Genomic DNA, 16,482 nt, shown 5'->3' with positions numbered 1-16,482 from the left:
GTCTTCTCGCCCACACTACTGAACAGGTCTTTAACCAGAGCTATTGTAGACCCAACCTATTGCTGTCTCATTGGTTATAACCCCACCAATGCTACTGGCAGAGCAGCATTGCCTCGTGGGCCCCACACCTGTCACTCTGCCGCAGCCTTCTCCCAGTTAGCAGCTTCCTGTTTAAACACTGCACCCGCAGGGCGCCTTTCTATTTTAAACCCAAACTAGACCTTTTATATATTCCAGAATTATTAACATTAATTGATAGGTAGTGTCTAATGTTTTTTACTGTAGTTTTATACAAGGAATCATTCAGTATATGAATATTCAAAATGCCAAAGCTTATTTACACATAAATCTTCACATAAACTAAGCCAATGGGTTACAATTCATTGAAAATACAAAGTCCACTCATATTTTATTTGGTCAAACGCCATTTATTATAAACACACTCTGTTCCATAGAGCTGGCTGACATATTGTATCAGCAGCTAATCTTCTGGTGAAAACATTTTGTTCTTGGGAATAAATGCAAATAAATAAAATTCCAAACCTTTAAAGAAAAACATTTAAAATTTTGGAACAGGAGAACCAGCAACACGACTTAGAAAATGGTTTTCCCTAGAGTCAGTGAGGAAAATTGAGTATAGAATCACAAAAATAATAATGCATTTGGAATCAAATATGAAGACTGGCCCTTGGAGAAATGGCTGAATCTAGGGCTAAGAACCAAACCAAACCAAACTCCTGTCGTGCTGTCTCACGGCAACCAGACAGGACCCAGGGCAAACTGCCCCTCGGAGTCTCGGAGATGGCCACTGTTCTGGTCTTTCTCCCTGTGACGGGGCTGCTGGTTCAAACGGCTGGTCTTATGGATTGCACCCCAACATGTAACCACTCCCCACTCTGCGTTCTGCCGGGGTTGGGGTCGGAGATGTGCAAGGTAAGTCTTGAACATCTGCTTGTTTTTTAAGTCATAAACATCTTACAGAGCCTTAAAGTAAGACTGTACTCCACCAACAGGATGGAGCCGGTCAAATGGGCAGAAGCAGCACTGAGAGAGCTCCTAATGGTAAGAACTGGCACAACTGGTACAGGAAAATATACAACACAGGATTTATGATGTTGTAACCCTAAGTATAGGAAAAATATTTTAACACTTTAGAAGTGACACCTTTTCCTTATAGAAGAATCGTAAATAACGGAGACAGGAGCTATTAAAATGTTGTGGGAATGGAGCTAAAAGGTAATGAAATTGTCTGAAGTTCTCTCTGATATACAGATACTTTCCCACCTCCACCTCGTGCCCCTTCCACACGCACAAAGGCAAAGCCAATTGATGTCTCTGGAGGGTCTGCTGGACGTACATGGAAAGAGAAAACCAGTACTCACGTGGAGAATGTGGCAGGCATGTCGCAAGCAAGGGACCCGCGTGCCTTGACCACAGGTGTCACTGGAACGCAGGTGTCCTCCCTCACGTGATGGGACAGAAGACCAAGGGCACTTCACTCCTGTAGTAATCTTCCCCCAAGTCACACCAAAGCCAATGAAAGCCTATGAAATTCCTGACGGGCACTCGTGCGCGCGCGCGCTACTCCAATTGTCAAGGTCATGATAAAGGAAACAAAGCAAGAGGAGGAAAAAAACGGAGAATTCTCCCAGACCAACAGATACTACAGAGACGAATGTTTTAGTCAGCTGACAGTCACATTTGCAGAAACGACACCAACTGCCATCGAGTCAATTCCAACAGACAGTGGCCCTAGAGGAGAGCGTCCCTCTGCCCCAGGGGCTTTGTAAGGACGCAGACAGACTGACTGCCACCTCTTTCTCCCAAACAGCGGCTGATGGGTTTGACCATAAGGTGAACTGCTTCGCTTGGACAAATGTACTACCAATTCACATTCGGGGGCCCTGGTCGAAAGCTAACTTTTGATAAAACACCTGGAATCCTGAGCCCATGTTTGCCAGTTACAGGACCTTGAGCAAATCAATTTACTTAGCGTTTACCTATAAACTCTAATACTGGCACCTGGGCAGCCCAGCTCCCAGGGCTGCCACAGAGATCAAATGAAATTGCAAATGTGAAGGCGCTCAGGGCCTATGAGACACTGCTCCTCCCATCAGCTAAGAACTGAGCAAGGAAAGAGATTAAGCCCCTGAGCGTAACAAACAGACAAGCCTTTGTTAGCTCAACACCTGGTCTGCTCTACTTCATTTGGAGCATATTTGAGTGCTTGCTAAGAGAGAAGGAAACAGTTTTCATGACTTTTAGCCCATCCTTCAAATCACCATACAAAGTATAATTCTTGTTCATTCACTGACTATAATCAAATGTAAATTATAATCATCTAGTTTTGAGGTCTAAAATGGACATACGCATGTAACCGAATTTTAAGTTCCCTAAAAACAATACCTGACACCTTAGTCACTTTCCCAACAGCTATCATTGTCTCTCACAATGGAAATTTAATCAAAATATGCGGAATATCATAGGAATTGGGGGGGGGGGCGCTTTCCAGCTGTACCATCAAATGGGAAGGACGCTGCTACAGTGATCCCTGTGGCTTTGTAAGTCATTTAAGTTCCGGGTTTGTTGCTGTTGGGTGCCATTGAGTCAGTTCCAGCCCATAGCAACCTGTGGACGACAGAAGGAAGCACTCACTGCCCGGTGCTCGCCCTCCTCACAAATGCCCCTATGTCCGAGCCCACTGTTGCAGTTCCTCTCCTTTATCACTGTCCCTCCACTTTATCATGCATGATGTTCTTCTCTAGGGACTGGTCTCACCTGGTAACATGTCCAAAATATGGAAAGCAGAGCCTGCCATTCTTGCCTCAAAGGAGCACTCTGGCCTTGCTTCTTTGGCATTAATAGGTCTGTCCTTGTAGCAGTCCACGGCACTGTCAATATTCCTCTCCAGCACCACCATGCACATGCGTCGCTTCTCTTCGGGAGTCCTTACATCATATGCAGATGATGCAAATGAAGATGTGGAGCCTGGGCTGCTTAGCCCTCAGAGTCACATCCTTGCTCTTCAGCCCTCTAAGGAGGTCTTCTGCAGCCGGGTTGCCTACTGCAACTCATCTTTAGATCCCGGACTGCTGCTTCCATGAGCACTGACTGCGGGCCCAAGCAAGACAAAATCCTTACCAGTGTCAACCTTTTCTCCATTATCACGATGTTCCAGGTGCCGCAGAAAACTTGGAACTGAAACAGAGCATGGTCTAGTGCTTTCTTTCCATTCCATCACAGGAAAAATGGGATGCTGCTGCACAGGCTACGGTAACCGGTCAGAAGAGCGCAGTATGCATTCCTCTCCTAAGCATACATTTTACAAACGGGAGGACGAACAGATCCATCTGATACTGCCTTGGTGACACCTGCTGGGACTTCACTAAGGTTTTCTTGGTATGGGGGAATCTTTCGTGTGCGTGGCCTGGAAACGAAATCACCTCACTGAACGGAACTGCTCATTGAGTGACCGGGTACAGCTGAGGGCAAAGGTTTTCTGTCCTCCTTTTACTTGGGTGCCACTGAGTTGGTTCCGACTCAGGCAGAGCTGGTTCTGTGCAACAGACAGAAACACTGCTGGGTCCTGCACCATCTTCATGATCCGCCCTAGGTCTGGCCTGTGGGAGGGCGCTGAGATGTTTTAGAGGTGGTAGGAGGGGAAGGGTGTGGTGAAAAGGGTGAACTCCATGCGACTCATCTCGTCAAACCTGATGAACATTCATTTGCTGGAGGCTAGTTGGAGATCAATATTAAAGCTCTGAAAGTACGAACGTTTAACTCCAGACAATAAAGGCCAAACAAATCTTTCTGTAGCCACAGATCTCTAAGCCTTCATTTTTCCTTCAGCTCTTCGTGCCTCCAACTGGGAGACTGGAAAGAGCTGCCGAGAGAAACCCCCATACTGAAGGTCTTAGCATGCTCTCTCTTATTCTCTGGGTTCTGGTATCCATTGCACTGGCTACGTAGAACTCACAGGCAAAAGTCATGGTTGAAGGGCTTATGAAGGAAGTTAACTAGTTGTAAAGCTAGGGAGAAATGCTCAGGGTTGAGTTGTTTATCAGGACGTGTTACCAAGTTCTTTCAGGTCTGCTTGTGAAGGCCCAAAGTGGCATGGCACTCCACTCTAAGTCTCAACCTGAAGGTATTCAAGTGTAAGCTCAGTGGGTCAACAAACCCACCTCTTTGCACTAAGTGCCCAGGGGCACACCATTCCACTCAGCCTCAGCCCAGAGACACTCAAGCTAGACTTCTGTGGATCAGCAAGTCCCACTTCCCCTATCAGGTGGCTAGAGGCACCCATTCCACAAGCCAGCCTCCTGCACAAAAGCACTAGTCTTTCCTTGCTCGGTGGGTTGAGAAGTCCACTACTCTGTTCCAGGCTCCAGCTCCTGGTTCTGCTGTTGCTCCTCTGATGGGATCTAGGAGGTTCGCTATGATATGGATCTCAGCACCGGAGAAGGCGCCCCATTCCTCTTCCTCCTGCTTCTGAGAGGGCTCCTTTTGTACACAGCAGGATGTCACTGCAAGACTCCTGTTTGACTCACAGGTGAATCCTGCTAGTATATTCCCCCGCCTTCTTGCCAGGCGCATGCAGGGAAAGGTTGTTTGGTAGGAGTTAAGAAACTTGGCTAGATGAACCACATTAAATAATTCACTGCCTCATATGTATATATTCTCACATCAACCTAACCAAGTAAAGCATAATACCAGCTATGAGCTCAATAAAGAAAATATAAATAAAAAGAAGTGGGCTTAAAAAAATTTTTAAGGATAACTTTATTGGGGGCTCTTACAGCCCTTGAAACAATCCATACATCAATTGTACCAAGCACATCTGTACATATATTGCCATCATTGTGTTCTAAACATTTACTTTCCAGTTGAGCCTTTTTTTTAGCTTGTATCAGATCCTTTACCCCCTCCCTCCCTTTTCCTACCCTCATAACCTCTTGATAAAATATAAATTATTATTTTCATATCCTACCCTGACTGATGTCTCCCTTCCCCCATGGTTTTCATTGTTCCTCCCCCTAGGGGTGTGTGTCTGTGATTATATGTCAATCATTATGACCAATTTCCCTTTCCATCCCTTCTCTCCATACCTTCCCCCTACCCTCCTGGTATTGCTACTCCCACTTCTGTTCCTGAGGGGCTTATCTGGCCTGGATTCCATCTGGTGTGAGCTCTTATCTGTATGAGTGTACGTGACCCGGTCTAGCCAGGTCATGGCAGTGAGGGCTAAGGAAGCCTCAAGGAACCAGAGGAATAGTGTGTGTTTCATCGGTGCTATAATTGAGCCCTGGTCGACTCATCCCTTCCTTGTGACCCTTCTGTGAAGGGTATCCCATTGTCTAGAAATGGGTTTGAGGCTCTCTGCTCCAGGCCCCCGCATTCTAAAAAAATGTTTTTTGTTTGTTTGGGGCATTTTGATACCTCATGATCGCACAGGCTGGTGTGCTTCTTCCATGTGGGCTTGTTGTTTCTCTGCTAGATGACTGCTTATTTAACTTCAAGCCTTTAAGATCCCAGGCACTATCTCTTTTGAAAGCCGGGGACCATCAGCTTTCTTCACCATATTTGTTTGTGCACCCACTATATCTTCAGTGATCTTGCCGAGAGTGAGCACTACAGAAGGCCAGGTTGTTAGAACAAAGTGTTCCTTTCTTTTACTTTATCATTTTATTGGGGTTCGTACAACTCTTATCACAATTAATACATATATCAAGCACATTTGTACATTTGTTGTCATCATCATTTTCAGAATATTTTCTTTCTACTTGAGCCCTTGGTATCACCTCCTCATTTTTTTCACTCCCTCATGAACCCCTGGTAATTTATAAATTATTATTATTATTTCATGTCTTATACTGACTGATGCCACCCTTCACCCACTTTTCTGTTGTCGGTCCCCCTGGGAGGGGGCTATATGTAGATCATTGTGATTGGTCCTCCCTTTCTCCCCACAACTTCCTTTTACTTTCCCTCCTGGTATGGCTACTCTCATTATTGGTCCTGAGGGGTTCATCTGTCCTGGATTCCCTGTGTTTCCAGCTCTTATCTGTACCAGTGCACATGCTTTGGTCTAGCCAGATTTGTAAGGTAGAATTGGGATCATGATTGTCGGAGGGAGGAAGAATTAAGGAACTAGAGGAAAGTTGTGTGTTTCATCGATGCTACACGCACCCTGACTGGCTCATCTCTTCCCTGTGACCCTTATGTCCAGTTGTCTACAGATGGGCTTTGGGTCTCCAGTCCACACTCCCCCTCATTCACAATGATATGATTTTTTTGTTCTGGGTTGAGCAAAGTGTTCTTGCGTTGAAGGAAAGCTTGAGCAGAGGCCCAAAGTCTGTCCACTCCCTGAATGTATTGCCATATATATGTACATATGCCCATACCTCTATTTTTATGAATATATTTGCATAAGTACACACCTATGTTTATATCTCTATCCATAGCTTTGCTTCCTAAATCTTTCCTCTGTTTCCTTTTACCTTCCTCCTTTCCCACCATCACACTTGACCTTCTTCTGCCTCTTAGTGATTCCCTCTCAGCTAGACTGCTGTTGCTCCAGCACCTCCAGGATCTCTACGTCCTCCTCGTGGTTGATTTTAATTCCCTAGTTGCTCTTCTGTTTATGGCATCGTTTGCTCGCTGATCCCTTCCTCCACCTCCTCTTTCCCTCAAGAAGTGGGCTGCTTTTCCGAAATTTCAATCTAGTAGGAAAATAAGACAAACATACACAATGCTCCAAATAGCTGGTGCGGCGTGTCTGTGGGTGGTGGGGGTTCAGGGGGAAGTACAATGGCCGGGATAGGGTAAGGCTCTGAACAGAAAGACATCGGGGTAGTTAAGAGCAGCAGCTCCCTCACTACACTGTCAAGTACGACCAAAGGAATCATTCTCACGTGTGGGAAGTGTTCGTGGACAGTCTGGAGTCAGGCACAGCAACTGACAAAGCTAAAAACTGACCATGAGCATCAGGTGGGTCTGAGGGTGTGCTGTCAGGTGGGGTGGGGTCAGAACAGGAAGCTGATTCCCATTGCCACACACCACTCATGAATGTTAGCACTTTTTCCCAGAATCACCAAGCAATGAACTGCTCTAGGAATGCTTTTGAATTTAACAGAGCTTAGAACGAATGACCCATTTCCCTTGGGTAGCCACACAAGGCCACTCCAGTGGGAGGGCCATCACCTGGGACAGGACACCACTGTGACAAGTCCGAGAATGAAAATGGACAAGCAGAGTTTCAAGGGACTGATCGACCACAGAGCCCAGGAACTACACCCTGACCCTGAGACTCCTCTCAGGGGCTCTACTTCCTACCAGGAGACAGCTTACCAACCACCCTTAAGCCTTCCCCTCTCCCAAGCCACCCTCTTCTAAGTTGAGGGCTGAGCGGAAACACTAAGGCTGTTCTTTGAAGGAAATAAAGGACCTAAATATAGGATTAGCAACCTATGACAGGACTCAAGGTTATCATGGTACTGTCTTTTCTGAGAGCAGTCTTAGCCAAAGATAAAGCTACTGTAAAAGGATGGTTTTGTTTTGTTGGAATTCCCATAGCTGTGCTTTATTAAGCAGCAATGATGTTCACTAAAGGTTTGAGACTGCAGAAGGAAATAGAGGGGAAACTGATGGTGACTGCTACAGGCCCATCCTCACATCATTCCTGCCTCAGGACCTTTGCATATATTGTTCCTTTGGCCAAGAATGTGTTTCCCAAGAGGCCCTGATGATCATTTCAGCAGCCAGGGTAAAGATCTTTACTTGGGGTCTACAGAGACCTTGGGGGGGGGGTATCAAAATTACAGCAGTTACTTGATTAAGTGGTAAATATTCTATTTAAAACACAGTATTAGAATCATCTGCACTCTTGAAAACTGTGCACCTGGTTTCCGCTGTGACCTCAGTACTTTCTTGTACACTTTTTCAGGATGGGTAAAGACAGACTGAGACAGACCCAAGCTGTTTGACAGTGAACATCAAAGGGGACAGAAGAAGAGGAGTCCCACTCCTGGATCAGGCTGTAAGAGAAAATCACCCCAGAGTTATAGTACTTTCAATAAACGTATTTCTGAAACAAAACAATAGCGAGGGAATGAAGGAAATCAGTCTGTCCTCCCTCCCAGTAATAAGATTTTTCAAAGGAAACAAAGACCACTTTCTTTCCAACTAGTCTGTCAGCTCTTGGGGTGGGGGTGGAGATGGGGGCCTCCCTCGTCTCTCCCCCCCAGGCCTTAGCCCTGTGATTGCCATCGCTAAGCCCTAAAGAAACGCTGTAGCAACTTCATTTGGTGCAGAAGCAACCTGTAAGGGAAATATTGCCCAATGAAGTCAGGGTTTAAACCAGCACAAACCGTGCACCTGACAAGGGCGGTCTGAGAAGGGTAAGCAGGATGTCCAGGGCAGCCATGACGGAGGTGTGTGCAGAGCCAGGGCTGCCAACAGGGAAGGCTCACGGGCATCACATACATTATCATTCATGTCTGTACTCATGTGGTGTCTGACATTTATATTATATATATAAATATATATTATATATATAAACTTCAGAAGAAAATGAACAGTCTTAGGGGTTTTAAAAATTCTATCCCAGGCACAAGGATTGGGGGGTGGGGGAGAGACAGCGGCAGGCCTGCTAGCGGAGGCCAAAGGAGACACGTCCGCAAATGAACACCCACGCCACTTCCAAGAGGACACCATTCTTTGCTTGCTTCTAACACTGAAAAGCATTATTTTCAGTCACTGAGTCTCTAAACCGTGGCGTTGACAGCCTGGTGTGCTGAATGGCACCGAGGAGCACCCCTGCCTGGTTGTGTTTGAGGAGCAAACAAGGTGGGGGTGGGATGGAGAAAACAAACAAGCAAGTGCACATTGTGACAAATGCCACACAAACAAAAAGCAGAGTCCCAGTGGAAGGGGGTGGGGGGTAGGGGTGGGGGAACGGTAGAGCTCTCCCCAGAGTCCCAGAGACTGGGAGAGAGATTAGGAGACGGAAGGAAATGTAGAGCCAAGTGCCAAGGAGGGAGAGAGGCATACTGTGAAACCACAGCCCTCCGCACTTAATCCTGACTCTGAACAAGAGCCAAGGGGACGACATCGAGACGATGGGGAACCAAGGTAGCTAAGATGGTCACGAGAAGCCGGCCTCCCACAACAGAACACAGGGTACCAGGGGCATCACGCCTGTTGGAAGTCTCACCGGGCAACCTGCTTCCCCTTTGGATTCTCTCAGTTTGTCTCTCGTCTGTTTCTCCTGCAGGATGATCACAGGCAGGCAATGCCTTTCTTTTAGGAGACCCTTGCCAATGGCAGAGGGCAGGCTGGAAAACACGCCAGAGGGAGCCTTGGGCAAAGCCACAAGGGACTAGCTTAGGCCAGTGCTCTTGTCTGAGGGAAATGACGCTATGCCCATGATTAGCTTCCTGCCATCAAAGAGGGCCAAAAGGGGGGCTAAAAAGGAACAATAGGGCCCCTCAAAAGTGCCCAGGCCAGTTTAGCTACTATGAATTTTTTAAACATTGAATGTCTATTATTTTAAATGAGATCCCAACAATTAAGTACAAAATAATCCAATATATGAACACATACTTATTATACATTTTATCATCGATCTCCATTGCCATTGAGTCAATTCCAACTCACACTGACCTCAAATCACAGACTCTCTGTGTAGGAAGGTATCTTTTTTTCCCCCTAACTCACTTTACTGGGGGTTCTTACAGCTCTTACAACACTCCACACATCCATTTATCAAGCACATTTGTATGGAAGGTACTTTAAAGGTGATCTAAAATATGCACACCTCTCCAGACTTCCTAATAACCTAGCGGCTTCTTGCCCACGAACAAGTTTTCTTGCTGTTCCTAGCTCCTCTTCTACCCCGCACTGCAATGGTTCGGAGAGGAATGGCTGCCTTTGCAGACTGCAGCCCTGGCTCAAAGCTTCGCTCGGTGTCTGCATGTGCAGGAGGACGTGGGAATGCAGGGGTGGCAAGGGCCATGCTGCCCACCCTGGCAATGGGGGTGAGGAACTGGTCTAAGAGACAGAAAGAACCAGGACAACAGATGGAGGAAGTAACAGGCGGGACTCCTGCCCATGCCCCGTCATGGTACCTGTCCCAGAAGAAGCCCAAGGAGGAAAGCTACCAAGTGCTGCCATGTTGCTCCTGCAGGTGGCGCTCCAGCCCATGGGTGGCAGCACACCAGGACATTTTCTGGATCCTAGACCCTGAAACTGAGAGCCCCAAAATTCAGCAGTTTGAAGCCACCAGCTGCTTCATGGGAGAAAGACGGGGCTTCCTACTCCCATGAGCACCCCCTCCTCCAGGGCCAGTTTTTCCCTGTCCGACAGGGTCACAAGGAGTTGGAACCAACTTGATGGCAGTGGGCTGAAACAAACAGCTCTCGTTCTCACTCAGTGAATAAGAAGACCACCCCCAGAAGGCAAGGCCAAACCATCTTCTTTGTGGTGGCTTCTCACATTATCCTGAACAGACAGCTCTCTGGAAATCCACCCCACCCCCCTTTGGGTTGTTACATTAAAGAAATTAAAGAAAATGTTGTTTGGGTTTCTGCGTTATTTTGATCATTTTTTGTTATTAATCTAGTGGATATTTATTTAGCTCTTACAGAGTGCCAGACACAGGCATAGGGGCGGTGCAGTGAACAAGGCAAACGCGAGGAAGGCCCTGCCCCGTGGAGCTTACAATCTAGTAGGAGAAGCAGTGAAACGCGAGTACCGCTGCCTACACCAGCGGTTCTCAACCTTCCTCAGGCTGCGACCCTTTCACACAGCTCCTCATGTGGTGGGGACCCCCCTCAACCACAAAATTATTTTCCTTGCTACTTCATCACTGTCATTTTGCTACTGTGATGAATCATGCAACCCCTGTCAAAGGGTCGCTCGACCCTCAGGTTGAGAACCACTGACCTACACCGAACGAGGGTTGCTAGTTTTTAAGTTCAGCAAAATATCCTTGCAGAGAACTAAGGCAAAAACACTCCAAACAGAGTCATGCCTGGGATGTTCCGGGGCCAGCTTGTCATGTTCCAGTGTGGCTCAGAGCTGAGTGAGCAAGGAGAATGGTGGGAGAGAAGGCAGAGGCTAAGGATTTTGCGGGTGGGTGGGCGGCCAAGAGGGGTCAGATTGACAGGGTGGGCGGAGACAGACTAGAGACAGGGAGAATGGGCGTGATAAGATGGTCCGGCTCACTCTTCAGGCTCTGAGTGTAGAAGAGGTGCCAACAGCCTGCAGCACCTCCTGCTTGACCTCTGCCAGTGCAGTGCCTGGGTAAGACTTCATATCCAGGTGCGGCCTGGCCCCAGGGACAGACATCACTGCTTTTCACGGAAGAAGCAGGAATGGTGGAATTTGAATTCGGAACCTTCGTCCCCACGTGCAGCCCACCACGGGCTCTCCCAGAGAACACAGGAAGGAGCCGCTGCAGGCAGTGGGCCTGGGGTTATTACCGGGTGATGCTTTGTAGGACTCTCTCATAATTAACAATATTGTCTATGTGAGTTTATATTTTGGTGGGCAGTAATCTATATTGCTGCTTGATCCAGGGGCTACAGAAATGGAAATTTTGCATACTCAAAATTGACAAATAATCTTAGATCAAGAGAGATTATTGGGAAGATTTACAAAAAGAGTACATTAAATAACTGCAGAACCTATAATCAGATATAAAATTATTAAATGACATGATAATTAGTGCAGGTGTTTTAACACCTGCTTTCATTTAACCAGAAGTCTTTAATATGTGTAATTAAAAGTTCACTTAGAAGAGAACTATTCCAAAAATACAGGATAAACTGGTGTCTCAATTTCTCAACAGAGTTATGGATATGAACCATGAGCTCATTTATTACAATGCTACAAATAGTTAAACAGTCATTAATAAGATTGTTATAAACATCACATCAGGTGAAATTTTATACTGTGAAAATTTTAAGAGAAAGTCTGTGTCAACAGAAGGGAAACACCGGCGTCTGTGATACAGCAGCTGGGGGCGCCACTCTAAGATCCATCCCTGTGGAGGCACAGGAGCGGGCATGTTTGGTTCTGCTGGTCACAGAGCCACTATGAGCTGGAATGGACCCAACTCCATCATAAAAGCCCTCCTCACCTTGACCATTATTATAACCTTGCATTTGGGGGTTATTGTTTTTTTTTTAAGTTATCAATCAACCATCATTAAAAAAAAATCAGTGAAACCTAATTTATCTTAATCACTGTTCCATCTATCAGAGAAAAGACCTGCCCATCTTTTAGTGTGTTTTGCTTTTTGGGGGGATTGGAGGTTAGAGGTTTTGGAGAGGAAAAGCATTTTCGCACATCACTGTCAAAATAAATAAATTATAAACCAAGCACACTGCCATGCTTTTCATGCTTTAACTATTGCTTGCGGTAGTTTACGAAGTTGATTCCACTTCCTTTAACTGGGCTGTGGAAATACCTGCACGGTAATTTCAACAGAAAGGACAGAGAACGTCAGCTTGGAATATGGGGCTGCGGCTTACCTGATGCACCTATAGGGGAGGTAGCTGGGGTCATGTTGTGGACGTTGAGACCAAGACTCTGGGAGGGGCCTGGGGCGGACGCTGCTATAGGAGGTCCTGGAGGGCTCTCCCTCTGGGGAGAGGTGAGGGGGGTGGTCGGCTGAGAAGTCTGGCCACCAGCCAGTCGCGCAAGGCGCCTCCGTCGAATCTATAATGAAGAAGGAAAACCAGGCATTTTAGAACTATACAACTGAAACATACTTCTGCCAGAGAACACCACCACTGAAGCTATCAAGAACCAAACAGACCGAGGAAAGGCACTGGATAAATCAAGAGCTTTGTTATGGCTGCAGCTAATGGACTGCGAGTTCCAACCCACCAGCCACTGCAGGGGACAAAGGGGGAGGCTGGCTGCTCCTCGACTAGAGGTCACTATGGGTTGGAATTGGACTTGATGGCATTTGGGGCTGTCGGGGGTCGTGGGCTCACTGTAACCCACACAATGGAGCAGAACCGCCCCGAGAGCAGCGGTTCTAAGCCTGCCTCATGCCCCCGCCCTTTCATTCCGTTCCTCATGTGGTCACCCCCAACCAATAAATTATTGTCGTTGCTACTTCATCACTGTCATTTTGCTACTGTGATGAATCGTCATGTAAATATCTGATACAAGGGATGTCTATTCATTGTTACAAATTGAACATAATGAAAGCATAGTGATTAATCCCAAAGTAATGTGTGATTATATATTGTGAAATATTTACTTCCAATGACAAATAAATGAAATTTCGTCTTGAAGCATGGTATAGCATGGGTAACAGTCTTCACACCAGGTACTAGTATGTGGGTGTATCTGCATGTGGCAGACCCGCCTGGAGACGGATAGAGGAGCAGTGTCTCGGTTCCTAAGACCACTGGAAATATGTGTTTTTCCATGGTCTTAGGTGACTCCTGTGAAAGGGTGATTCGACCCCCAAAAGGGTTGAGACCCACAGGTTGAGAACCGCTGCCTTATCGGGTCTTCTAGGCTGTAATCTTTATAGAAGCAGATCAACAGATCGTTCTCCCTCCATCACTGGTTCGGGTCAACGGCTAAGTTGCTGATGGGTGCGAGCCTTTGACTCAGCGCTTAGCACCCAGGACACCTAACAACCGAGTCGTCAGAGCCCTCGGGGCGCTCTACTCTAGCCTGTAAGACTCTCCATGGGTCAGAATTGACTTGATGGGGGTGAGTTTGGTTTGGCGATGGCAACCTCATGTGTGCAGAGTGAAACTGCACCACGGGGGGTGCCTGGAGGAGGCTTGAGCGCCCTCCCACTTTGGGTCATTAGTCCTGTTCAGACCCCTTTCTACCTTTAAACAGGAACGCGTGTTTTCAATACACCAATGTATTTACCGTGGTGATTTTTAAATAGGTGTGATTTTATATATCAAATTAATGGACTAAGCCAATGAAAGAGGAAAGAGAGAGGGGGGAAAAAAATCTCTGCCTACCACAACAGAAAGTAACACTAAGACTAATTTTACCAGCACTTGCAGGAGCAAAATGATTAGCTGTCTTAATTCATTGCGATAAAAATACACTCTGCCACTGGTTTCTTTTACAGTCTCCTGGAGTGATGCATATGTACCACGGAGTCCAGTGCCCACAGAGAGGCTGCCCTACGACTTCATCCCTGTTCACGCAGCCAGTCCATAGACTCTCACTGGCCACCTGCTGTCCCAGGCTGTGATGACACCGAACAGTAAAGTCAACTCATCCAGTCCCACTCCTTCCACTGAGAGTAATAAAGATGAGACGGCTGACTAGACTGCCCACCTCACCCTGCAGGAAATCCGCTCCTGTGACCAGTCCCAGACAAGAGGGGCCTGATTCTTCACCTCCCTGTGCGTAACTCTGCTACAAATCACCTATCGTTGAACAGGTCTGGTTATTTAGCTGCCTCCTTAAGTAGATTAAAACCCTTTAGGGAGAGAACTGGGTTTTACTTTATTGACAAAATAAACACTTGTGTAGTGTTTACTAAGTTCTGACACTGTTCCAGGCACTTCACAAATGTTCCCTTCACCAATCTTTATAAAACCCCATTGCGGAAGGTACTTGTAGGTGGATGAGCTGAGGCCCAGCGAGGGGAGATGCGTGGTCAAGTAGTCAGTGTCAGAGGTGGGATTTGACACTGTTTCTCTGTGCTCTTGCTACGAACAGTCTGGGGGCCCCTGGGAGGTTTCCAAGACCTTTCCTGGGTTTTGTTTTGAGAAGGACATGATCGGACCTTGGCCCTGGTCACGCTCGTTCTCTCACAAATGGCTCCATGGCCTGTCTGTCTACCAGATTCACTACAGAAGTAAATGTGAGGATCTACTTGTCCTCAAGTTCAAATTTAATTTTTTTTTCTCAAAATGTCAATGTCACTCTTGTCACCAAATTTTCTTTTTTGGGGGGAGGAGTTATTTTTCTTTAAAAGACATCGACCGGAGAGCTTGTTGTTGAGATGGGCATGTTCATGAAACCCGGGACAGCAGTGCTGGCCCCAGCTGGACGTTATTCTGTCCTCAGGAAGAACACTGAGATGGCACCACAGGCCGCCCAAGAGTCATGCTCTCCAGGCTGGAATCGGCTGCTCTCCCCACAGAGTGGCAGCTGCCATTGGCAAGAAGAACACTGCCAAGCGCTCAGAGACCAAGTCTTTCGTGAAGGTTTGTAACTATAATCACCTCATGCCCTCCAGGTACTGTGTGGACATCCCTTAAACAAAACTCATCAACAAGGAGGTCTTCAGACATCCCGCTCTTAAACCCAAGGCCCACTGGGAAATCAAGGTCAGATCTGGGCAGAGGTCCGAGACAGGCAAAAACAAATGATTCCCTTAGAAGCTGTAATTCTAAATCTTACTTGATTCAATCGTTAACCCCCTCCCCCTACACCCCACACCCAAAGATGTCATCCATGTTAAATCCATGCTAACACATGTCAACAGCACATAAAAATTTATCCTTGTGCCTCCTTCTGTTCAGCCTTCAGTAACTATGAAGATGTCCATACACAGAGGTAATGTTATTGTGTGTTAAATATAGCTTTAAATTCAAAGAGTTACATCCTACTCGGTTGCCACAAAAAAAAGGAAGGCCTGAGCATTAAAAAGACATCAAGGGACTATTTTCTCTGCTAAGCAGGGGCTTAACACCCATTCCTACCTCTCCCGCTCTGACCATAGACTTCTGAAAGCAGTCTCTGCCTTACAGTCAGTCAGCTTTGCGATGGCTGGCCAAAGGACCAAGATAAAACTTTCTGAAAGGGTCTGTGGCTCAGAAGAAAACCCTGCAGCCTGCAGAAGAGCAGACTATTCCTTAGGGACCAAAGGCCCGTGGGGGGGGGTGAGCCTTGTGGGGGAGCGGGGAGGCTGTCCCCTTGGCCTGTTTCACAGCTCTCAGGCAGAATCAACAGGAGCCAGTGTTTCCCTCCTTAGCTAAGGTCCTCGGGCAAGTCACAGCCCATTGATGCTTATCTGTTTTCTCAAGGGTTAAAGTTGGGAAACTGGAATGAGTGAACCTTTCTTAAAACCAATCTTTGATGTTTATCTTTTCTGAATGCAGAGTTGCCAGATGTCACAAACAAACATACATTTAGGTTGGGGGGAAATATTAAAACTTCCAAGGCATGAGGTCAGCACTAAGGCTCTCACTATTTTATGGGCATCGCTTAGTGTTGCAGCGAAAAACCGTATAATGCTACTTAAAGCTACTGGGAACCGAAATCCCGTATGATCCCGCAATACCACGATTAGGCAGATACCTTCAAGAAATAAGACACACACACACACACACACACACACACACACAAGTGGATGGATGCTCTCCCATGTTCACAACAGCAAGGAACTGGAAGCAGCCCAATTGCCCAACAGCAGCAGAATGGACAAAGAAACTATGGTACTGCAGATCTATGTAGATACGATAGGCTGGACGAACAGTC

General features: G+C 46.8%; 1 protein-coding gene across 4 annotated transcripts in view; it reads right to left on the bottom strand.

Moving 5' to 3' along the window:
* The window catches only part of UBE4B (ubiquitination factor E4B), a 132,569-nt gene that overhangs the window by 68,619 nt on the left and 47,468 nt on the right, over window positions 1–16,482 (bottom strand). For all 4 annotated transcript variants that reach the window (XM_075550778.1, XM_075550766.1, XM_075550768.1 and 1 more), the window contains exon 2: window positions 12,534–12,720. In XM_075550778.1, coding sequence (XP_075406893.1) covers window positions 12,534–12,720 — 187 coding nt within the window. The remainder of the gene's footprint in view (window positions 1–12,533; window positions 12,721–16,482) is intronic.

This window comes from Tenrec ecaudatus, chromosome 1, assembly GCF_050624435.1.
Source record: "Tenrec ecaudatus isolate mTenEca1 chromosome 1, mTenEca1.hap1, whole genome shotgun sequence".
In the NCBI taxonomy this organism is placed as follows: Eukaryota; Metazoa; Chordata; class Mammalia; order Afrosoricida; family Tenrecidae; genus Tenrec; species Tenrec ecaudatus.
The sequence above is the reverse complement of the archived record's forward strand: the minus strand, read 5'-3'. Positions and strand labels throughout refer to the sequence as shown.